Source organism: Jaculus jaculus, chromosome 6 (genome assembly GCF_020740685.1).
Source record: "Jaculus jaculus isolate mJacJac1 chromosome 6, mJacJac1.mat.Y.cur, whole genome shotgun sequence".
Classification (NCBI taxonomy): Eukaryota; Metazoa; Chordata; class Mammalia; order Rodentia; family Dipodidae; genus Jaculus; species Jaculus jaculus.
This window is the reverse complement of record NC_059107.1, coordinates 24,075,226-24,099,657: the sequence shown is the minus strand read 5'-3', so window position 1 is coordinate 24,099,657 and position 24,432 is coordinate 24,075,226. Positions and strand designations below refer to the sequence as shown.

Here is a 24,432-nt window from a genome sequence, read left to right as displayed (position 1 = left end):
TTAACTTTGCAGGCAAGCACCTTAACTGCTAAGCAATCTCTCCAACCCTCATTTTTTTTTTTTTTTGTTTCTTTTGAGGTAGGAGCTAGCCCAGGCTGACCTGAAATTCACTCTAGTCTCAGGGCAGCCTTGAACTCATGGCAATCCTCCTATCTCTGCCTCCCAAGTGCTGGGATTAAACATGTGTGCCACATGCCTGGTTCTCATGTTTTGTTTTGTTTTTTTTTTTTCCTGAGGTACGTTCTCACTGTAGCCCAGGATGACCTGGAATTCACTATATAGTCTCAGGTTCAAATTCACAGGGATCCTCCTACCTCTTGTCCATGTGCCAACCTGCCACGCCTGACTTCAGAGAGAATGGGCACATTGGGGCCTCTAGCCACTGCAGATGAACTCCAGATGCATGTGCAACTCTGTGCATCTGGTTTCACAAGGGTACTGGGGAATTGAACTGGGGTCATTAGGCTTTGCAGGCAAGTGCCTTAACAGCTGAGCCATCTCTCCAGACTGGAGATAGTCTTAAAGGAAAGCTGACTCAGCAGAGGAGTCGGCAACTTTTTGTCTTTTTCCTATTCCTCCTTTTTCTCGGGGGAATATGGGTGCAGTGACTGGTTCTCAAGCATTTATCTTGTGAATATGAGGTGATTTTTTTTTTTTTTTTGAGCACAGGATGGCCTGGAAGTCACTATGTGGCCTTGGGTGGCTTTGAACTTGTGGCAGGCCTCTGGTCTGAACTTTCTGAGTGCTGAGATCCATGCCACACCCTGCCTGATTCATGAGATGATTTTGAGGATGGGACCTCCAGGATGATAACTCCAACACAGGAAAAAATCCAGACCCCGGTTGACAAAGTTATCTCCAACTTTTACCCATTCAGACACAAATCAGTTACTCCTAGGCCTCTTTAAAAAAAATTAAAACAATTATTATTATTATTTATCTGAGAGAAAGAAAGTAGCAAAGGGAGAGGGAGGGAGTGAGGGAGACAGAGAGAGAGACAGAGAATGGGCGCACTGGGGCCTCCAGCCACTGCAAACAAAGTCTGGACCATGCACCCTCTTGTGTATCTGGCTAACGTGGGTCCGGGGGAATCGAACTGGGATCTTTTGGCTTTGCAAGCAAATGCCTTAACTGCTAAGCCATCTCTCTAGCCCTCCAAGGCCTTTTTTTTTTTTTTAAATTTTTTTTGGTTTATTTTTATTTATTTATTTGAGAGCAACAGACAGAGAAGAGGCAGAGAGAGAGAGAGAATGGGCGCGCCAGGACCTCCAGCCACTGCAGATGAATTCCAGACACATGCGACCCTTGTGCATCTGGCTAACGTGGGTCCTGGGGAATCGAGCCTCGAACCGGGGTCCTTAGGCTTCACAGGCAAGCGCTTAACTGCTAAGCCATCTCTCTAGCCCTCCAAGGCCTTTTTTTGTTCATAGTAAAATATAAGCCTAAATATTACATCAGCTCCTTTTAGTTCTACTACTAGCAGTTGAAAGTGATCTGATCTTCACAAGCCCTTAGCACTTAACGCTTTGGTAGACAATGTGCTGGTACTCCATGGGACTTCAATCTCATTTTAATTCTCTCACAGTTTCTACAGAAGCTGTTTCTCACAGTGGTAGCTGGGCCCAAAGGGGACCCATGGGTACAAGAGAGGGTTCAAATCCAGGACTCCACCCTTGCTATTTCCATGGAGCCATCCCAAAGAGTTGATGCTATGGCCCTGCACTGAGTGTGCATTGAGCAGACAGTGTACAAAAGCTTGTAGATGGGAATGAAGCCACTGAGGTCTCAGGATTCCAGGATACCTAGTAACTTAAGTGGCTGGAAAAGGACTGAAGGGCCAAAAGGGGTAGGAAGATGAAAAAAAAAAAGGGGGGCTGGAGAGATGGCTCAGTGGTTCAGACACTTGCCTGCAAGGCCTAATGACTCAGGTTCAGTTCCCCAGTACTTATGTACAGCTAGGTGCATGAAGTGTTGCATACATAGGAGTTTGTTTATGTGGCTAGAAACCCTGGTGTGCCCATACTCTCTCTCTCTGTCTGTATCTCTCTGCTTGCAAATAAATGCAATATTTTAATTAAAAACAGATGAAGAGCCGGGCGTGGTGGCGCATGTCTTTAGTCCCAGCACTCGGGAGGCAGAGGTAGGAGGATCGCTGTGAGTTCGAGGCCAGTCTGAGACTACATAGTGAATTCGAGGTCAGCCTCAGCTAGAGTGAGACCCTACCTCAAAAAACCAATAACAACAACAAAAACAAAAATAGATTAAGAACTTCATGTTATCAGGATCATTGGGTATCTTGTTACAAATTAGTTGCATTTCACAGAAATACACAAACTGGGGTCAAAAAGATCACATGTTCTAGAAACACAAGATAGGCTGCACAGGGCTGAAGCTCTGGGGACACCTGCAGAAAGTTCTAGACCTCAGAATTCTGAATTGTGGGTGCAGACCTGGCCAGAATCTCACCAGGCTGAGTGAGTGAAGAGGGCTTCCAGGATTGCTCGTGACAGCTACTGGAGACGCCTCACTGCCTTCTTAGGTCCTGTCCCCTTTAGTCATTTCCCTCATCTCCTTCCTTCCTTTCCTGATTTTATCCTTGTACCTCTCCTTGCTCCTGCGGCCCTCAGCACATCTGTTGGTATTTATTTATTTAGTTATTGCAAGGGAAGGGGAGAGGGAGAGAGAGAGGAGGTATGCCAAGCCCTCTTGTCACTGCAAATGAACTCCAGATGTGCCACTTTGCGCATCTGGCTTTGCATGGGTGCTGGGGAATCACTTGGGCCGGCAGGCAGGCTTTGCAAACCAGCACTTTTGACTGCTGAGCCGTCACTCTAGCCCACATCTATCACCCTTAGGATATTCCTCCCCTGTCCCTGCCAGAGCCCGCTCTGGAGCACCAGGGCACTGCACTCGAGTTGGCACTGTGTTCTGACCCCACCTTCTACATGAAGTTTTGGTAGTTTCTGTGAACCACCGAGCTGAGCTGTGTGCATGTGGTAAGAGGTGCAGCTTCCCGTTCCCACTGCAGGTTGCATGGCCCTGAGGATCAGAGATCTCCAGCAAGCCTGTGACACTCTCAGGTGGGCCTGAAGGACCAGTCCCTAGGGAGGAGGTCTCAGGATATCCTGCGTGAAACACAATGCCACAGCGAGCCCATCTTCAGCTACCAGGGAGAGACCCACGGGCAACTCACTGTGATTATCACACGTAGGTATGTATATAAATACATATGCTCACACTCCAACATGTATCTGAAAAGTACCAGTGTGTAAATCACATGTATGGTCACAATCATCACTTTAGCATGTTAGTACAGGAGGGATCTAAGATCACAGAGAGAACAAATTGCCGTGCAAGGACAGAGGGGTCCCCAGTTTCTGACAGCCCTGAGCTGTGTCGATGACAAGGAAGTCGCGACCTCTGCTCCTCTTCAGCTAGTGATAATTTAGGGTGGGCATGACTTTCAGACTTATCAGGTGTCCCAGGAAGGGATTTGGAAATCACTGGTTGGAGTTAACTTTTTCAAATGTGAAATTTCATTAAAATCCTCAATAAGTCTCATAATTAAACGTAATAAATTCACCGAAACCCCAGCCAAAGAGTTCAGGCCAGTTGTGTAATCTAATCAAAAATATTGAATTCTGTGGGTAGCATCTGTAAGGAGAGGCTCCTGTGCTGTGGGTAAGAGATGGTGGAGGGTCCACCTGGCCCTCATGGGTTTCTATGGGTGCCTGGCACTCCCCGTCCCCCAGTTTACAGCAGGCAGGGGCTTTAATTTAGCCACACTGTTCTTTTATTCTGAATTGAATTACCCGTATGGCAATATTTAAATTAACCTTGAGGCTTCCTGGAGAACATAAAAAGTTATTCTGAGTTATTTTCAATGCCAGGATCAGCACAATTCCCTTCCCAGCCGGCTCTGTAGGAATTGAGCAATAGAGAAACCAATTTTTAAATTAATACAATTTTGTGTTTGTAAGGAAGCCATTATTTTTAATTATCGGGCATTTTCCTCAGCCTGGCTTCTCCAGTTAATAAAACTCAGCTATTTAGCATGGCTTTTATTTTTGCAGAGGGCAGACTTTGGGAAATAGTTTTCCCTGTGGAATTTCCCCTGGTATGTTTGGATCTCACCAAGCACACACACACACAGCCTGTCAGAAGGAGGCTTGTAAAAAAAAAGAAAAAACTCAGAGAAAAGGAAATGCTGTCGTCAAAACGGCCCTACTGGGCCTATAACTGGTGACTCTAACTTAGCTCTGGGGGCAGTGATGGGAGCTGGTGATTTGAGAAAGATGAAAGAGGAAATTACACCACCTCGGGACCTCTCCAGGAAATGTAACACACGCAGCAGGACGGAGCTGAGTTAGACACACAGAAGAACCCTTTGCTCATTCTGCTTCGTAGTATGGAAAACCCAGGAGAATGAGTCAGGGAAGTCACGAGACTCTGCCATGTTTAAAAGCAGTTTAGCTATTCACTTACCAGGGGAGCAGCCTGGTGAGGTGACATTTTCATTTCCTTTCTGGGTTGGTCCTTGGGGATTTAAAAGCAGCTCTCCACAGCCCTCAACATTGCATGGGGATCAGTGCTTGTGCAGACAAAACAACTTGCCATAAATTTAATATTAGCTTAAATAATGCATCATTAGAAGGGCGGGCCTCTGCAAACACATTAAATAATGTATTCCTCCAGCAAACATTATTTTTGGATGACTTGTTGTTTTGGGTCATGTCAATGGGAAGGTGGAAAGAGGCGAATCCGAGTCACAATTCTGAGCCTGACTAGCTCTGTCATTCACCTCTTCTGGGAGGGTGCCTTAGTTTCTCATCCGTGATGGCCTGTGAGACGCTGGTGGGCAGATACTTTATCTTAGCATTTCCAGAGTACATACTATTTTGAAAAATGTTTGCTTATGTGTGAATATGGGGGTCAGATAGAATGTGTGTGTGTGTGTGTGTGTGTGTGTGTGTGTGTGTGTGTGTGTGTGAAACCTGCCAATTCTGGTCATCGAAAGTCGTGCCAAGGAAAACTGAATAGAAAATGTGACTGCGGTGATGGATGTGATGGCACACACCATTAATCCAGCACTTGGAAGGCTGAGGTAGGTGGATCCGCACGAGTTCAAGGTCAGCCTGGGGCTATAGAGTGAGTTCCACGGTCAAGCCTGGACTAGAGTGAGACCCTGCCTCAGAAACAAAACAACAAAAAACAACAACAAAACAAAACAAAAATACAAGTAGGGCGTGGTGGTGCACACCTTTAATCCCAGCCCTTTGGAGGCAGAGGTAGGAGGATTGCTGTGAGTTTGAGGCCAGCCTGAGACTACAGTGTAGGTTCCAAGTCAGCCTAGGCTACATTGAGACTCTACCTGGAAAAAACAAATCAAAACAAAACAAAAAAGGGGAAAAAACAGAAAATGTGACTATCCATGATCTTTCCCCAGGGAATCACTGGGGAAGGTCCCAGACCTGAAATCAAGAGCAGTGGTGGAAGGGAGCCACTTCTCATGACATCAGCTTAAAATTCCATGCATCCATCCATGCATCCACGCATGCATCCACACATGCATGCATCCATCAATCTATCCAATTTGCTGCACAGCCACTATGTGTTTGTTGCCTACTGGTCACTGAGCGAGAGCAAGGCAACTTACAGGTGCAAGGATGACAGAGGCAGCGAGCCCTCAGCTAGAACCAGCGCAGCAGTAAGAGGGAACTAAGCTCAGGGGTGGAGGCAGGACCCCTAGCCAGCACTGGGCTGACAGATTCCCAGGGGGAAGTGTGGCTTCCTGGACATCTGGAGTGTGGGTGTGACTTTGACAGGGGAGGGGCTCCTCATTGTCCTTCGCATCACCACTTGGTAGCAGTGTCTCTCAGATCCTTATCACAGCCATGGAAGCTCACCTTCAGCTAAGCTACTCCAGCCACACTGATTGTCCTTCCCTTCAGGATTCAGGGAACGACCCTCACTCCCTCAGGACCTCTGCACATGCAAGTGCCGTGGCACACAAGGCTCTCCTTTCACCCCAGGGCTTATAGACTCCCATTCAGGCAGTTCTTAGCTCGTGTCATTTTCTCAGAGTACATTCCTTATTCTTACCGTATATTTTCCTTCACAGCCCCCATCATGATTTCTCTATGTTATTTATAAATTTATTTAATCATTCCTTATTTCTCTTTGCTGATAATTTCTGTGAGGGTTTTAAAAATATTTTTCTCCTATGCCAACCTAAGTTGGTGGTTGTAAGTTGGTGTCTGGCATGGTGGCATACACCTTTAATACAGCACTTGGAAGGCTAAGGCAGGAGTATTTAGAAGTTTGAGGCCAGTCTGGACTACAAAGCAAGACTCAGTATTAAAAAAAAAAATTCCCAACAATAATAACTTGGGGCTGAGAAGATAGCTCAGAGGTTAAAAGCACTTATTTACAAAGCCTGTCAGTCTGGATTCAATTCCCCAGCTCACACTTAGGCCAGATGCAGGGAAGCTCTGACACACACACACGCACACACACCCCACCCCCAAGTAAAAAATTAAACCTAGCTGGGCATGCCCTTAATCCCAGCACTTGGGAGGCAGAGTAAGAGGATCCTGTGAGTTCGAGGCCAGCCTGGGACTACAGAATGAGTGCTATATCAGCCTGGGCTAGAGTGAGACCCTACCTCACACACACACACAAAAAGCCAAAAGAATGAAACCTTACAAAAGAGTAAGTTGTTCAAACTTAAAAGAATTGCTTGTTTGGGGCATACATTAATATGTTTCAGAGGCTCTCCTTCTAAGTATGCATCAGTTAAGCTAATTCCAAAGTTGTTCTGGATGTAAAACCACTGGTCACATGGTCGTGTGTGTGTGTGGGGTGGGGGGTTGTCCTTTTGGTCATCAATTCGTACTGCTTGGTTCTGTATCAAGGCCATAGTAGGCATTGTAAGTGCCAAATATTAGGCAAGGAAGAATGCACTGTGGCAGGAAGGACAGAAGCCCTGCTTTCGTGATGATATGTGTAGGTTAATAGTCCTCCCTGGGGATGCCGCGTGCAGAATTGAGTTTAAGACACAATGATCCCATGGACACATGCATGCCAGCACCTGTTTGCTCTTGTTTCCTACACAAGTAAAAGTAACGCATCAATATGTAAGTGCGATGTCATGTTAATTATATGGAAGGCAAAACAAAATGATGGAACTCCCACTTCATCTGGGAATGCTATTAGCGCTAATACCAACATCACGACAGAAGATTATCTTGGAAGCAATTTTTCTTTTGTTCTTCTACCTACACATGTAGCTGCTTTTGCAATCTCTACGTAAATCACTAGCAACAAGAAATACCCCACTATTAAATACTGTCCTCTTAAGAGAGAATCAGGCACAGATCCATTTTACAAGAGAGCAGAACTCTAGCATCTTATGAGAAGAGGTCGTTCTTAAGTCTTCTGTGTCAAAAGTCTTGCTGGGTCGGGGACAGAGGCCATGGGCATGAACTGCTGCTCGGGGCCTGGGGCTTGTTTTGTGCCCAGGCTTTGAAGGATGGAGGATTCCCAGTAGATCTGCTCTGTGTGTTATCTTTTGCATCCTTTGAGCATAAGACCCGCTTTGTCCCTTGGGCATATGAACTGAGCCTGGCCAATCACAGGTTCCCATCTCACTGACCAGGGTTTGGCCCAAGGATGTAAACTCTGCCGTGTGCCAGGCCAATCACAATTCTTCAATGGGATTCTTGACCCTTTCCTCTGGGTTCACTACGCAGAGAAGACGTGAGCCTGGAGTCACTTTGGCTATATCTTTATGACCCACTGTTTAAAGAGGGCACCAGCTTACTGTAGAGGAAAAGTAGGTCCACTGCCCACAGAAACACTGCTGGGAGATAGAAGGGGACTGGGAGAAGAAAAGTAGAGAGTGATGGCAAACTGATGATTTCTTGGAGGTGCCAGGACCAGCTCTTCCCTTATTGTGGCCCACTAGGTGATATAATACATAAATCTTTTAAAATTATTTGTTTATGCAAGGGAGAGAGAGAGAGAAAGAGAGAGGAAAGAAAATGGGCACTCTAGGGCCTTCAGCCACTGCAAACGAACTCCAGATGTGTATCTGGCTTTACGTGGGTACTGGGGAATTGAACCAGAGTCATTAGGCTTTGCAGGCAAGTGCCTTAACCACTGAGCCATCTCTCCAGCCTCATATACCCCTTTTTATTACACTAGCTGGGATACACTTGCTCTGTTTTTCAGTGGGGAGATTCTAAGCAGATAGGTGTGTGTGTGTATGCGTGTGTGTGTGTGTGTGTGTGTGTGTGTGTGTACACTTATACCAGCTTGGAGCGAGGGGTAGTTTAGGCACCTTCAAGGTAGAGCCTCATGAGGGCATGTTTATCACATCTTCCTCTGTCACCCCCATCACAGTGTCCTCTACGTGGCACTTGTGCTATAGTGGTGACATGACCCTTGTGCTCAAGGAGCTGAGAGACAGTTGCTTCGTTTGCTTCTGAAAGGCAGAGGAGATGGCAGAGGAGTAGAGAGTAGAGAGGAGAGACTTTTTCTTTTTCTTTTTTTTTAAAATTTATTTACGTGTGTGAGAGAGAGAGAGAGAGAGGGAGAGACAGAGATAGAGACAGAGAGGGAGAAATTGGGCACACCAGGCCCTTTAGCCACTGCAAATGAACTCCAGATGCGTGCGCCCCCTTGTGTATCTGGCTTACGTGAGTACTGGGGAGTTGAACCTGGGTCCTTTGGCTTTCCAGGCAAGTGGCTTAACCACTAAGCCATCTCTTCACCCTGGAGAGACTTTTTCAAAGGACAAGTCTTCGAGAGGCATGATGAAGCTCTTTCTGACAGTGACCCTGGGCAGGGGCAATGGGACCAACACTTTAAATTTTGGCCAAAGCATCGTAGAGCTTCTAGCAGAAGGATGATCCAGTTGTCCATCACCTTGTATAAGGAAGAACATCTGGCACTTTGGTTAGCCATGTCTCTGACTAGGGTCCATGGCAAGACAGTACCAGAGTGGGTCAGGACTTCATTGGCATGGTTTTGTCATGATGGTTTCACTGGGAATCTTCGTCTTCTCTCAATTCCAACGCTGCTCAGAGCCTCACCTTGAAGCTCCCGTGTCAGATCGCCCGCGGTTGGCCAGTGAGAGGGAGAGGCCAGGCACTCTCTGCTTCAGTGCATGACACTACCAGTTGCTATACCACTCCGGATGCTCTGCTGGGACCCCACAAACTCTGTGACCACATGGTACTTGCTACAGTTGCATCTTCAACTTCCTTTCTCTTCTCCCCAGTCCGGAAGTCAGGGTCTTGGACCACACAGCCTCCCATGCTTAGTTTGGGCTTCAGCGTTTAATCTCTCTGTCATCTAGCTGCCAGAGTCGAGAGAGTGCTATGACCTTCCTGGTCTACATGATCACGGGGAAGGCTCCAGGACAGTCAGTGGGACACAGCAGCCAGGCTTGTTGCCAAATCCCATTGATCATCTGTGCTACAATTCTCTCAGGCCCCTCTCTCCCTCCTCAGCGTTCTGTCTCCCCTGCTGGGGACATAGTTCCTAGTTCGCATTATTGCAACAGCATCTGTCTCCTCCTGCCTTGTCTCCTTCTTGTCTGTCTTCCTCCACCCTGGGGTGTGTGTGTGTGTGGAGGGGGAGCTGGAGAGAGCTTTCTAATGCTACACATCCCCACATATCACTCTGCTAATTAAGCCCTAGGACAGCTCCCCATTTTCCTCAGAATGAATGACAGCTTAGCATGACATTCTCTTCCATGCACTCTTCCAGACAATGGGCCTTGCTAGCATGCAACCACCTTCTCTAGAGTCTGACACGTTCCTTGAAGTTTTCTGAACTCTTACCTTCTTTGTGACCTCCAGGCCTCCTTGTAGGTGATAACCTCTGGTCACCTCATTCCTGGCTGAATGCCTGCTGTTGTTCAGAGCTGACTTTGGCTTTCCTGGGAAGCCCTACCTGGTCCCTTGTCAGGTCCCTGTAGCCTGAATTGAGTGTTAGGAGAGGTTCATGGAATCTTCATCTTTTCCCAAGCTTCCTTGCAGTTCAGTGGAGGTCACCTAAACTTTCTTCCCAGGTGATGGACGGGATGTTTGCCATGTATGGGCTTGCTTGCTGCTCAGCCTTGAAACATTCAAGCTCTCTTCCACCCACTGTCCTTACAAGATCCTTGTAGTGGCCTTGGGAGACCAAGTATTTAAGATGGTAGGATCCCAACATACAACTGGAGTGAGCCATCATTAAGATAAGCTACCTGGATTGTTTGGGCTGTGCTGTTTTAAGCATTTTTGCAGCTTCAGGGCCTGTTTCTTACCAGGTCACAGAGTAGCTGCTCCTGACTGATACGACAATGTGGAAGTGGCTCACACTGCACTCCTTGCAATGTCTTTTTTTTTTTTTCTTTTTGGGTTTTTCAAGGTAGAGTCTCACTCTAGCCCAGGCTGACCCTGAATTCACTATGTAGTCTTAGGCTGGCCTTGAACTCATGGCGATCCTCCTACCTCTGCCTCCTGCGTGCTGGGATTAAAGTCGTGCTCCACCACACCCAGCTGGCACTGTCTTTTTCATTAGACCATGAGCTCCTTAGTGGCAAGGACTCTGACCTATCTCTCTTTAACCCACACAGTCCACGGTGGTAGATGTAGAGAGGGTACTCCTTAAACTCATTTCACTGAATGGGTGAAAAGTGTCATGGCCCTGTGTGTTAAGGGAACAGGAAGGAAAAGAGATGGCCAGACTGGCCATAGGGAGAGAAGAGCTCAGACTGCCATCAACCTGGATAGTCATTTTGCCATGGGGACCAATAGACATTGTTGGTTTAGGGGCCACAAACTCCCTGCCAGGAGATCATGAAACACAGGAGGGAAAAGCCACACCATAACCCTGACTCTACAGTACACTGAGCACCCCCTTACCCCTTCTTCCAACGGCTCCCCTGCAGCCTCCAGGACTTTCTTTTATTTCATTCACTAAACAGTTTATGAACTGAATTAAAATAAATGAGATGCAAATAAATTCCAGGCTTTCTCCCTCATTTTCAAATTACATTTTCAGTCCACTCAACCTGCTATAATCTCATAGTGATTTTCATTTAAGAGAGCTAAATGGATATGTGATTATTGTTACAGGAATGAATACCAGACAATTAAATGTTGAGGTGTTGATAGATAAAGCTGTGTTTTGATTTGCATAAACATGATGCCAGCAAGTCTAACCCTGGCAGAAATTCAGTTATAAGACTTGCGTGCCTAACTTCTGCTAATTATCACAAGTACCATTATTAAGAGTTTTAATATTCAGAGTTGGGATTATCGCCATTTTATTTTAGGGCCACATTTATCTTTATTTTGAAAATTCAGTCAAAATGCATAACTGATTTATTAGAGGAAAGGCACGGCAGCTACTTACAATCAACTTCTACAGTGCAGCGTATCAAAAATCAATTACACAGCCCTGAAATCCAGTCATTAAGGATTTAGCTACTAATCTCATTCCATTTTTGTCTTTAGGAAGATACTGCAGCTTGCAACTTCGCAGATACCAGCAGAGGAGGAAAAACACGGGAGACTACTGATAACCTAATGTGGAGAATTAAACTCCAGCCAGACAAAGGCAGAATCTTAATACTGAGTGGTCTGGTTCTGTAGGGAGGTCACCTGGCTGGCTGGATTTCAAAAGTTATGACCTAAGTTTTACAGGCTCTCAGTCTTCCACTCTCAGGGATTCTAAAGCATTGTTTAAAGTTTGCCTTATGACTGTTGAACTTGAAATCATACTGACTACATAAATATGTTTAAAAGTGTGATTAAAAATAAAAAGTTTGCCTTGTTCCATGGTGGACTGTCTTTTTAGTGCCTGTCTGTCTTCCTCTGTAGTTACCTTGAGCCTTTATTGGCTTGCCTATTTTCTACCTTCCCTTTTGATACCCCTCCTCTAGCCCTGGATGAAAACGACCAGAAGGTAGGAGCTTTGCTGTGAGCCATCTATCTTAGGTGTCCAGCACAGGGCATGGCTTATCACATATGCTCACTAAGCATGTGTTGGGTTTTTGAAAAAAAATTATTTATTTATTTGCAAGCAGGAGAGAATGAAAGGAGAGAGAGAGAGAGAGAGAGAGAGAGAGAGAGAGAGAGGAGGGAAAGTATATTGCCAAGGTCTCTTGCCATTGCAAATGAACTCCAGGATGGATGGACCACTTTGTGCATCTGGCTTTACTTGGGGTATTGGGGGAATGAAACCCAGGCTGGAAGGCTATGCAAGCAAGTGCTTTTAACTGCTGAGCCATCTCTCCAGCCCCCCCATATGTCTGATTTGATGAAAATTGAAATCTATAGGATTTGTCCCCTGGCCCTAGGGAAAGGTTTGGAAGAATGAGAAGAGGTCACCTGTGAGTGACTGTAGCTGACAGGGTTGGGATCCACTCGTGCTCTGACCGCCTGGTGACAGCGCAAGTAAACAGGCGCACGTGGGACAGAGACTAAGACTGTGCACAAGCGGACCAGGCAAACCCAAGTTCTGAATGGGACATTAAGAAAAATTACTTTTATTTATTGAGAGAGGAGAGGAGAGGAGAGGAGAGAGGGAGAGGGAGAGGGAGAGGGAGAGGGAGAGGGAGAGGGAGAGAGAATGGACATGCCAGGGCTTCCAGCTGCTGCAAACAAACTCTAGATGTGTCACCCTGTGCATCTGGCTTACACGGGTCCTGGGGAATCAAACCGAGGTCCGTTGGCTTTGCTGGCAAATGCCTTAACCGCTAAGCCATCTCTCCAGCTCTGGATTGGTCATTTCCTAGCCATTGTCTTTTTAAGATTTTAGATCATGACTCTGTTTCCCCAAGCCTCTGTTTCTCCTCTGAAAAAGGGAGGTGATCATCACAACCGCATGGGGCTGCTGAGAAGCTGACAGTAGTAGGAAGCATTGGATAGCTGCGGCGGGGAGGGAGTGCTCAATCCGTGTTCTCGATGAGCTTTTGAAAAGTGTTGAGTCAGGCAAGTTGCCTAATGTGGGGAAGCTAGGATTGGCTAAAATCCCTGTTGTGGTTTACTTGTTATTTCCTATCGCCATGCTTACCTGACCCTCAGGTTGGGTGTTTCCCCTTCCTGTGACACTGTAGTTCTCCCATGGGACCTCTGTCTTTTCACTTACTCTGTAATTGACTTGGGTCTGCATATTCTATAAGACAGTCAACTCTTTGAGTGTGAAGACCATACTTGATCTTGTTTTGACCTGGAGTTCACTGTCTAGTGTCAGGCTGGCCTTGAACTCACAGCTGTCCTCTACCTCTGCCTCCAGAGTGATGGGATAAAGGCATGCACTACCACGCCCACCTCGATCATTTTTGTTCTCCAAGTATTTAGCAAATTACCAAGCACCACAGCAGGGATCAGTGCCAACTCATTTGTCGAACTGGCCAAACAGGGAAAACTGAAGGAGCAGGGCTGGAGAAATGGCTCAGTGGTTAAGGCAATTGTCTACAGAACCTAACGACTTAGGTTTGATTCCCCAGTAGCTATGTGAAGCCAGATGCACAAAAGTGTACATGCATCTAGGGTTCGTTTGCAGTGGCTGGAGGCCTTGGTGCACCTATTCTCTCTGTTTGTCTCTCTATCTCTCTCTACTTGTAAATAAATAAAAATATTTAAAGTTAAAAAAGAAACTGGAGCCGGGCATGGTGGCCCACAACCAACACTTGGGAGTCAGAGGTAGGAGGATCTCCATGAATTCGAGGCCAACCAGAGACTACTTAGTGAATTCCAGATCAGCCTGGGCTAGAGCGAGACCCTACCTCAAAAAAACCGAAAAAAAACAAAACCTGAGGGAGGGCTAGAGAAATGGCTTAGTGGTTAAGGTGCTTGCCTGCAAAGCCAAAGGACCTAGGTTCGATTCCCCAACACCCACACAGGCCAGATGCACAAGATGGTGCATGAGTCTGGAATTTGTTTGCAGTGGGTGGAGGCCCTGATTCTATCTATTCTCTATCTGCCTGTCTCTCTCCTCCTTTCTCTCTCTCATTCTTAAATAAATAAATAAAAAATTAACAAAAATCTGAGGGAGAAGATTACAGATTTGGAACGAAGACTAATGCTCTCTCTAGATACACTATCCCATACACTCCCACTTCAGTCTCCGGTAATGGACGATTTACCTCAAGGTAGGGGACCCAGAGAAAAATGGCTTCTACCTTATGAAGGGAGAACTTGTCCAGAAACAAAGGAGTCACAGGTGCTTAGTAGGGTTCTCTCTGTTCTCTAAGGGGAAGGCCGTGCCCTCTCACCCTGGCAATGAGGCATGGGACCACTCACCCGGAGCTTCCTGCCAAAGATGGTGACTTTGCCTTTAATCTGCTCCTTCCTCAGACGCCACTCAATGGAGTTCAGGCCGTTCTCCATGGGCAGGGAGATGTTGCAGCGCCCGATGGTGGGGGTGATGGTGCCCGCCAGGACGTGGGGCTCACTGTGGAAGCTGACTCCCATGCCATTGGCGTACATCACTCTCAGGGTTCCGTTATTACAGAGCTGGTAGCTATTCCTCACTTGATCTGGAAGAATGTAAGTGGGGGTGGGGACAGGGAAAGGAATTATCCACTCGATTAGTCAGGAGAGAATAGAACCCCTATTTTTACAGGTTTCCATGGCACTCTGCAGCTGTCAGTCTGAGCCTGCCTTCAATTAGCACGCACACAATGGGGAAGGTGAGTAGCAGAGATGTTACTGATCCGTGGGAAGAAAAACATTATTAATATGTGGCACTCCAGAAATAATTATGTCGTGATATTTTTCTTTTACTCACTAAAGACTATTAATAGTGCAGTTAAACATTTAAAGATGTCTATTGCCTACACAACTTCCGTCAATCAAATTCCTGAACTTTAACATATATATTTTAGCTTATATGAAAAAAAAACACATAAAAAGCAAATGACTTCAACCTTCCCTCCTTTTTTTTGCCTACCACGTAACCCAAGGTTGATGGTTTACCCACAGGACTGATCCACTGCAAAGCAATTCTACTGTTTGTTAACACAACGAAGAGAAAAGACCACTTTCCTTCTCCTCATGTTACTGTTGCTGGCTCTACTATGACTCCAGCAAAGCACTTGAAAGACACTCACATAGACCGAGGTAGACAGAGACAGAGGGTGCTGATAATGTGTGCTTATCATCACAAGTGGAATGTACACTAATCAGTCAGACTGGTAACCTTTCCCTGTATCAAAAAAAAAAAAAATTACATGGAGGTAATGTGAGTCAGAATCTCCTTTTACAGATACGCTGCTTCCAGATCGTCTGGGTAGAGGAGCTGGCCTGGACTGGCCTCTGAGATGCCAGCTTTGGGGGAGTGAACAAGGGTGTGTCTGTCACTCTGTGACTCCAGCCGTCGTACATAAGGACAGAATCTACATCATTAGTCACCTGGCAGAGCAGAAATAGAGTCATTGAAACAGGCTCTGTTGTGAGATAATAATAGTCCAGAAATGCCATAATTTATCTACCATGAGGACACTTTTATCCTCTGACAACTGGCTAGCCCACTGACATTATACCTTAATTAAAAGAAAAATTAATCTGCACAATGCCTTTTCTTGACGTCCCCTGTGCTTGTCCTGGACTGCGTATAACAATAAGCACAAGGTGGTCAGAGACCTTGGGGATTCCTGGCAAGAGATTGCTGAAGAGCTTGGATCCCAGGGCAACCAACTCAATAAAGACATACTTCTAAAACAGAAGGAGAAAACAACAAAACCAAAACCCAATGGTGGGCCCTGGAGAAAACAAACAAACAAAAACAACAACAATAAAAAAAACAGGCTTTGAGAAAATAATGGCATGTGCTGCATCTTTGGAGAGTGACGGCAATAGAGAGGTAGCCATGGGAAGAAAGTACATGGAGAAGAGACATTTTCAGATACAGAGTTTCTTTCCCCCTGAATTTCCAAATATCTAGACATTCAGTGGAGTGTGGATGACACTTCCCAGTATCTAAAAGACCACCACGACTTCCCCACCTCCTTCTTCTTTTGAGGTAGGGTCTCGTTCTAGTCCAGACTGACCTGGAATTCACTCTGTACACTCAGGGTGGCCTTGAACTCACAGCAATCCTCCCAAGTGCTGGGATTAAAGGTGTGCACCACCACGCTTCAAAAAAAAAAAAAATCTGTCCTCTGGGAGAATTGGTTTGCTGTGGACAGTCGAATAAGATGGAAAGCTGAGGAATCCTGTGGGTGTCCAGAAGTCCTCTGAGGGGAGGTGACACTCACCCCAGGCTATGGCTGGGCTCTGGGTCTGGGGTGAGCACAGGGCTGAGGGACACTGGCTGAGGGCTCACCTTGCACCACTGTGTAGGAGGCCTCCACCGAGGACAGGTTGGTGATCACAGTGACGTCATCCTCACGGTTGGAGTTCTCAATGTCAATGGTGATGGATTTTTCCATTTCTCGGTGCAGACTGGTCACCACCCCTGTGGGGCGTGTCACATTGGTCAGACGGCCCTCATGGTCATAGCTGGATGAAAGAAACACAGTCAGCTGAGAGCACAGTCAATGCAGATGAAGGTTTTCCTGACGTTTGGAACCACAGCACGGACAGGCCTGTAGGGTTAGAGGGACCAGAAAGTAGGATGGTGGTACCACTCAGAGACCCTGTCACACTCCAACCCCAGCCTCTCCCGAGAACGTGCTGCTGTGTTCTTGTGCCCACTGGGATAACTGGCTTCACCTCAGGGGACACAGTGGCCCTGGTCTCAGGGGGATGTGTTTAATCATGCCGTCCAGAGCTGGAGGGGACCACAACTTTAAAAAATTTGTTTAAGGAAGGGGGGAGGGGGGCTGGAGAGATGGCGTAGTGGTTAAGGCACTTGCCTTCAAAGCCTAAGGACCCAGGTTTGATTCCCTAGTACCCATATAAACCAGATACACAAGGTGGCACATGTGTCTAGAGTTTGTTAGGGTGGTTAGAGGCTATGGTGTGCCCATTCTCTCTTTCTCGCTCCTCTTGCAAGTAAGTAAAATATTTTAATAGGAGAGAGAGAGAGAGAGAGAGAGAGAGAGGGAGGGAGGGAGAAAGGGAATGAATATGTGTGTGCTAGGGCCTTTTCTAGAGCAAATGGACTCTAGACACATGTGCCACATTGTGCATCTGGCTTTATGTGGGTACTGGAGCTCAGGACAGCAGACTTAGCAAGCAAATGCTATTAGCCACAGCCATTTCCTAAGCCTGGGAACAGCTACTTGTAAACACCTTCTGCTCATTACATGTTCCACACAGGCACCAAATATCAACTTCGTCACGTCATGTCTCTGCTGAGCAAGCTGTCCACTCGTTCACATTGGTGGCTCAAACCAATCCAAGTTTGGAGTTTGTGACCTTCTAAGCCCTGCGCCCTCTGTAGGGCCACAGCCTCATCGTGCTTGTCATCCTGTGTATCTTTCCATCAGCCAGGTCCAAATGCCACCTTTATGTCCTGGTTCAAGCAGAGCAGGCTCAGCTGCATCAAATTTGTCTCCTGATTCTAGAAACCCAAACCAACCACACTCAGCTCTCCAAGCCAGCTGGAGGACTCACTGGACATCAGCTATCCTCAGCATTCCTTTTAAAAAAATATTTTATTTTATTTATTTGAGAGAGGGAAAGAGGGAGGGGAAAGAGAGAGAGAGAGAGAATGGGTGTGCCAGGGCTTCTAGCCATTGCAAACGAACTCCAGATGCATGTCCCACCTTTTGCATCTGGCTTACGTGGGTCCTGGAATGGCAATGGAACTGAGGTCCTTTGGCTTTGCAGGCAAGCGCCTTAACCATCAAGCCATCTCTCCAGCCCCCTTTTTCTATTTAAAATTTATTTTAAGAGAGAGGGAGGGAGGGAGGGAGGGAGGGAGAGAGAGAGGCAAATAGAGAGAATGGGCACGCCAGGGCCTTTAGCCGCTGAAAACAAGCAGCAAACTGCAAACAAATCCAGACCCATGTACCACCCTGTGCATTTGGATTATGTGGGTCCTGGGGAATCAAACCTGGGTCCTTTGGCTTTGCGAGCAGCACCTTAACTACTAAGCCATTCATCTATCCCTAGTGCTCCTTTCTTTCTTTCTTTTTTTTTTTTTTTTGGTTTTTCGAGGTAGGGTCTCACTCTGGTCCAGGCTGACCTGGAATTAACTCTGTAGTCTCAGGGTGGCCTTGAACTCACGGCGATCCTCCTACCTCTGCCTCCCTAGTGCTGGGATTAAAGGCGTGCGCCACCACGCCCGGCTCCTAGTGCTCCTTTCTTAAAAAAAAAAAATTATTTATTTGGGGAGGGAGAGAAAGAGAATGGGTATGCCAGGGCCTCCAGCTGCTTAAGCCATCTTTCTAACCCCTCAGCAATCCTTTTTAAATATGCCATGATCATGCTTGCTGCCTGCAACTTGCCTGCAACTGGCCCTTCCTTTTTTACGTGTATGTCTTTTGTCTGTATCCTTTTCTTGGAGGAGGAGTTTGCTTTCTCATTCCCCCTGCATTAATTAGGAAGGCTTATGATTCTAGTTGGGGAGCATGTCTCCAGGCTAGAGGCTCATTGTACTGTGGAAGCTGGGTTCTCCTTAGACGCTAGCCCAGGTATATGGGCTTTTCCCATAGGCTGCGTGTGAAGGCCTCTGAGCTCTCCCCCATGGGCCATGATATTGCAGGAGAGATGGGGAGGAAGTGGAGCCATGCTGGCCTTTTTCTTGGAGAAGGAAAAGACCTTATGGGGCTGGAGAGATGGCTCAGTGGTTAAGGCACTTGCCTGCAAAGCCTAATAGCCTGGGTTCGATGTCCTGGTACCCACGAAAAGCCAGATGTACAAGGTGGCACATGCATTTGGAGGTCGTTGCAGTGGCTAGAGGCCCTGACACACCCATTTTCTACCTGTCTTTCTGACTCTCTGTTTGCAACTAAAAACAAATAGAAATACATAAAACTAGACATTCTGGACTTCTGGCAGGGGGTAGGTTCCTTCTGGATGAGGGAAAGGGACCTAGCTGGTGGGGCTGGGTGGGATCCTGAAGCCTGCACAGCGTGTGGGGTAGGAGTCTTCAGTGGAGGAGCCTTGTGAGGAAGCATGACTTGCTCCTGTTTGACCTTGCTGCCGAGCGCATAGGATGACACAAAGCAGCATGGATGGAGCTTGGAAACTGTTCTTGGATGCAGAGGTACCTCAGTCTTGGAGTGATCTGAGACCTTCCACTTCTGGGGACGAGAAGAAGCAGTCACTCTCTGGGGCCTCAAGTTAGATAGCCAACAAGGGGTGAAGATGCAGTGTCCTGGGGGCCTAGCCCCTTGTTTCTGTCCCATCACTGGCCCAGGGCACTGGGCACATTAACACCTTCCTTGCTGAGCATTGGATGGGACTCAGGCCTTCTAAGTAAAAGGTACTCCCCGTGTCTTCATGGCCTCTTGGATGATGGTACAGAGAGACTACTTATTTGTTTTTTATTTATTTACTTTTTTATTTGAGGGAGAGAAAGAGGTGGGGGGGGGGAGAGAGATAATAGGTGTGCCAGAGCTTTCAGCCACCGCAAACGAACTCCAGATGCATGTGTCACTTCATGCTTCATGGGCACTGGGGAATCAAACCCTGGTTGTTAGGCTTTTCATGCGAGCACCTTAACCACTGAGCCATCTCTCCAGCTTCCTGTGTATGTGTGTGTGTTTAATATTTATTTATTTGCAAGCAGACAGAGAAAGAGAGAGAGAGAGAGAGAGAGAGAGAATGGGCATGCCAGGGCTTCTAGCTACTACAAATGAATTCCAAACGCATGTGCCACCTTGTGTACCTGGCTTTCTGTGGGCACTGGGGAATTGAAACAGGATCCTTAAGCATTGCAGGCAAGTACCTTAACTGCTGAGCCATTGCTTCAGACCCCTGTGTGGGTTTTTGACTAATCTCTCTTTACCTCTTTGATTGTTCCCAACTTAGGAATTGTTTGCAATCAATATGACTTACTTTCATATGGTAGAAACAGGAAATATAATTAAAATAAGGAAGTATAGCAATTACAGTGTTTGAGCGCTGGGTGCCTCACATGGCACTCAGCCGCAGAGAGCTGCCACACAGGCGTTGTGTTCACTGTGTTCTCGAGGACCTGGGCAGGATCTGAACCCCAATGTACTGTCTTTCATGGACCCCTGCAAAAGCGGCAGCCCCCCTCCCCTGCCACTGGAGAGTAAGAGAAAGAATCAGAGTTTCCACTTGTGGGGAACAGAGCGGTGGGGAAGGGGCAGGAATCTCAGGGGTCCCCGGGGCCTCAGGAGAGAAGCATGCCTGAGTGGCAGCTGCCCACGCCTCGCTTGTTTCTTCCTTGGCAGACGTGCACATTCAGGTCTTTGCGCTCCCCGGCGAGAGCTGTGAGCATCTGCAATGGGCTCTCAATTGTTAACCCAATGGGGAGTCTGCAGGGTCTTGGCAGGTGTGGGGCTGGAGACTGTTTTGGACTCATTTAGTCAGTAAACATTCACAAAGCACCTCTTATGTGTGAGGTGATGGGGAAAGTGCTACTGATATGGGTGGGAACAAAACGGGCAGAAATCTGTGCCTTCATGCTAGATGGAGCGGCACAGATAAACCAAGGACCCTTTGCCCAGTTAGAGAGCTTAGCAAGCGTGATGGGATTTCCATGACCCTCTTGTGCATCTCCATTCTGACCAGTTCTCTCAAAACCCACTTTTTGGCCCGTATGCTGTTAGCATTACCATCCCTATTTGACAGATGTGGACAGCGTGGCTGGGACAGGAGGTTGAGTCATTTGTCCAAGGATTAGTTAGTATGAAGCAGAATTAGCACTTAGCTTCTCTCTTTCTTATGCCAAGAGTTGAGAGCTTTCTGGTACATTATGGGTCTCCCATGGACGTTTGTGGAATCCTGCATTCCCTCTGGGGTAAACTTTGCCCAGGGTACTTCTGGGGAAATTTTGGGACTCCTCGGAACTTTCTGGAAACAAGGGGATGTTCTCTCTGAAGCCCAGACCATCCTGTGGGGTTATCTTCCTTTCCTTTAGCTCCTCTCTCTGGTTTTGGCCATCACCATGCAGTGTTAACCTGGACCTCACAGCCTCAACAGGAGGTGGAATTTGTATCTGAGATCTCTTTATTCATTTATGTGTGTTTGTTTTTCAAGGTAAGGTCTCACTCTGGCCCAGGCTGACCTGGAATTCACTATGTAGTCTCAGGTTGGCCTTGAACTCACAGTGATCCTCCTACCTCAGCCTCTTAAGTGCTGGGATGAAAGGCGTGCACCACCACAACCAGCCATGAATTAAACTTTTTCTTTTTTAAAATAAAACCCTTCTTATTTATTTATTTGCAAGCAGAAAGAGAGAGAGAGTGTGAGAACACAAAGACCTCTTGTCACTGCAAGCAAACTCCAGATGCATGGGTCACTTTGTGCATCTGACTTTGTGTGTGGGCACTGGGGAATTGAACCCAGGCTGTCAGGCTTTGCAAGTGCCTGGATTTGCTGAGCCATCTCTACACTCCCTATATCTGGGTTTTAAACTGCTAATTTTCTGACTGTGGGTGAGAAAAACTACAAAACCAAAAGAATGCACTATCTTTTTAGAAAGGCTAAGACAACCTTATGCCTCGTAACCTTCACAATGGAGATTGTGGGATGATTAGATTTACTCCCATCATGTGGGGGGAAAACAACTTATCAAATTAAGAGAGAAGATGTGTTTTCCTGTTATGGGGAAACCATCTGCTCTCTAATTGGACTGAAGGCCCACTCCATGGGAGGCAATACATCCCTGATATTGAAAACCTACAACAGGGGTAGTCATGAGCCCTAGGGGTGTAACATCTGCTGCTGTCTGGCTATATATATATACTATGCACATCAAACTGCCCAGTAAGCACTTCTCTTAATGTTCACACCCATATATTAATGCTATTCTCACTTTTGGTTAGAGAAGCTTTTCTTTTCAGATGGCAGTGACCATGGGATGACTCAGAAGGCATCATGGTTCTGGAAAGAAGCAACAGGAGTGCTCAGCACTGCAATATCTCTACCACACCTTCCAAGGCTCAGGGTCCATTGTGGAAGAGGTGGCAGAAAGAATGTAAGAGCCAAAGGAAGGGTAGGACTCCTTACAACGTGCTCCTCCAGACACAAAATGAGCTGGATATTCATGACCTCACAGTGCCTGACACTACCTACACAAGACCCTCATAATAAGAGAAAAAGATGATAACATCAAAATAAAAGAGAGACTGATTGAGAGAGGGGGAAGGAATATGATGGAGAGTGGAGTTTCAAAGGGGAAAGTGGGGAGAGAGGGGGACCATGGGTTATTATCTATAGTTATGGAAGATGTCAATAAAAAAATTAAAACAGGGCTGGAGAGATGGCATAGTGCTTAAGCGCTTGCCTGTGAAACCTAAGGACCCCGGTTCGAGGCTCGATTCCCCAGGACCCACGTTAGCCAGATGCACAAGGGGGCTCACGCATCTGGAGTTTGTTTGCAGTGGCTGGAAGCCCTGGCGTGCCCATTCTCTTTCTATCTGTCTTTCTCTCCCTCTCTCTCTGTCACTCTCAAATAAAGAAATAAAAAAAAAATGACAAAAAAATTAAAACAAAAGGAAAAAAAAAGATAAAAAAGATAAAAAAGAAAAAAAAAAGAAAATGTGTTTTCTGGGCTAGAGAGATGGCTTAGTGGTTAAGGCGCTTGCCTGTAAAGTCTAAGGACCCATGTTCTACTCTCCAGATCCCATGTAAGCCAGGTGCACAAAGGTGAGGCAAGCACAAGCTCACACATGCCTACCAGGTGATGCAAGTGTCTAGAGTTCGATTGCAGTGGCTGTGGCCCTGGTGGGCCAATTCTCTCTCTCTAATAAATTAGAAAAAAATGAGAAAAAGAAACTGTTTTCTTTAAATTTTTTTTCGTTTATTTTTATTTATTTGAGAGCAACAGACAGACAGAAAGAGGCAGATAGAGAGAGAGAATGGGCACGCCAGGGCCTCCAGCCACTGCAAATGAACTCCAGACGCATGTGCCCCCTTGTGCATCTGGCTAACATGGGTCCTGGGGAATCGAGTCTCGAACCGGGGTCCTTAGGCTACACAGGCAAGCGCTTAACCGCTAAGCCATTTCTCCAGCCCCTAAACTGTTTTCTTTTAACCAGAACTTCTGAATAAGCATTTGAAAAATCAAGGAATTAAACTAGGGACCATTGCTGACAATTCCCAGCTCAGTTCACATCTGTGGACTCTTTCACGTCTGAGCTGTGGAACCTGGCCTCCACGTCAGGCCAAATTCCACTGGCCTTCTATTCTCATCCAAGTGATTCAGGAACTGATTTCTAAATGCACTGGGCCTTTGTGTGAGTGGGATCCTGGAGGTGAGGTGGTTACACCTTCTCTTTAACCCAATTGTGCAAGGGCTAAAGGCGACATGGAGATGGAGCCCCCTGCCCAAGGGGAGAGGTCTTTGGCTGGTGCTGTGTCACCAAGTCCTAGCATCTTGAAGACTGTAAAGATGCCTCAGAAGTCTGAAAAAAAAAAAAACAAAACAACAAAACCCAAACTTTGCTAAAGAAGGAAGCCAAAACCAGGGCAAGGACTTCTGCACTGCAGCCAACTTCCAGCAGATGGCAATAGCCTCCTTTGCATTCTCCCAAGCCCGCAGGCGCACAGCAGCAAGTGAAATGTTCTTAGATGGAAGAGTGAACAATGAAGTCTGTCTCTCTTCCCTGTAAACCACCACCCCCCACACTTTTGCAGCATCCTCTCTCTAACTTACTAATTTCTCAACTAGTAGTACCATTAGTACAACAATCAAGCAACCCAAATACATGAGGGTTGAAATACAGGGCCCACCCCCACCTAGCTAAGCTTGAGGCTTGTAAGTTCCCCTCAGGCTGAAGTGGGATGACTCTGGGGTTGGTGGCTGAGAGGCTTCCTGCAGCAACAGCTCCTAGGTTAACACCTGCGGCAACAGGCTTCTTGACCAAGGGCTGCTTTGTGAGCTAGGGGAAACAGTTTTTTGGCGAAAACAAACGTCTGGACTATTAAGTATGAGATAATTGTTAGGGGAAAGATGACCAGCCCTCGTATCTTTTAATATACCTAGCACTTTATCTGTATTGATCTGCTTTTGCTAAGGAGGAAATTCAGAGTTTATCTACCTGTCTGTGCAATCAAGTGTGCTGCTGGACCTATTGGCAAATTACAGGAGCCCCGCTGGGACCTTGCCGCTTAGGTTCTCATTTCCGCACCCATGGCAAACATGAATAATCAACCGAGTTAATCAGCACTTTATCTCCCAGGTGCTGTGCGTGTCCAATATCCTGAAATTTGAACGGCGGGCAGACAACAGGAATTCCTAGTGCATGTAGGGAAGATGTTCAATATCAGAGACCCAATAGAGCAAATCATTTAAGAGTCAGGGAGAAGGGACATGAATATCTCCAGGCTATAAGAAATCATTAAA

General features: G+C 46.7%; 1 protein-coding gene across 10 annotated transcripts in view; it reads right to left on the bottom strand.

Moving 5' to 3' along the window:
• The window catches only part of Tenm2 (teneurin transmembrane protein 2), a 1,398,763-nt gene that overhangs the window by 20,332 nt on the left and 1,353,999 nt on the right, over window positions 1-24,432 (bottom strand). For all 10 annotated transcript variants that reach the window (XM_045152018.1, XM_004661036.2, XM_012949310.2 and 7 more), the window contains 2 exons: window positions 16,327-16,502; window positions 14,304-14,539 (listed from right to left, as the gene is read on the bottom strand). In XM_045152018.1, the coding sequence (XP_045007953.1) occupies window positions 14,304-14,539; window positions 16,327-16,502 (412 nt within the window). The remainder of the gene's footprint in view (window positions 1-14,303; window positions 14,540-16,326; window positions 16,503-24,432) is intronic.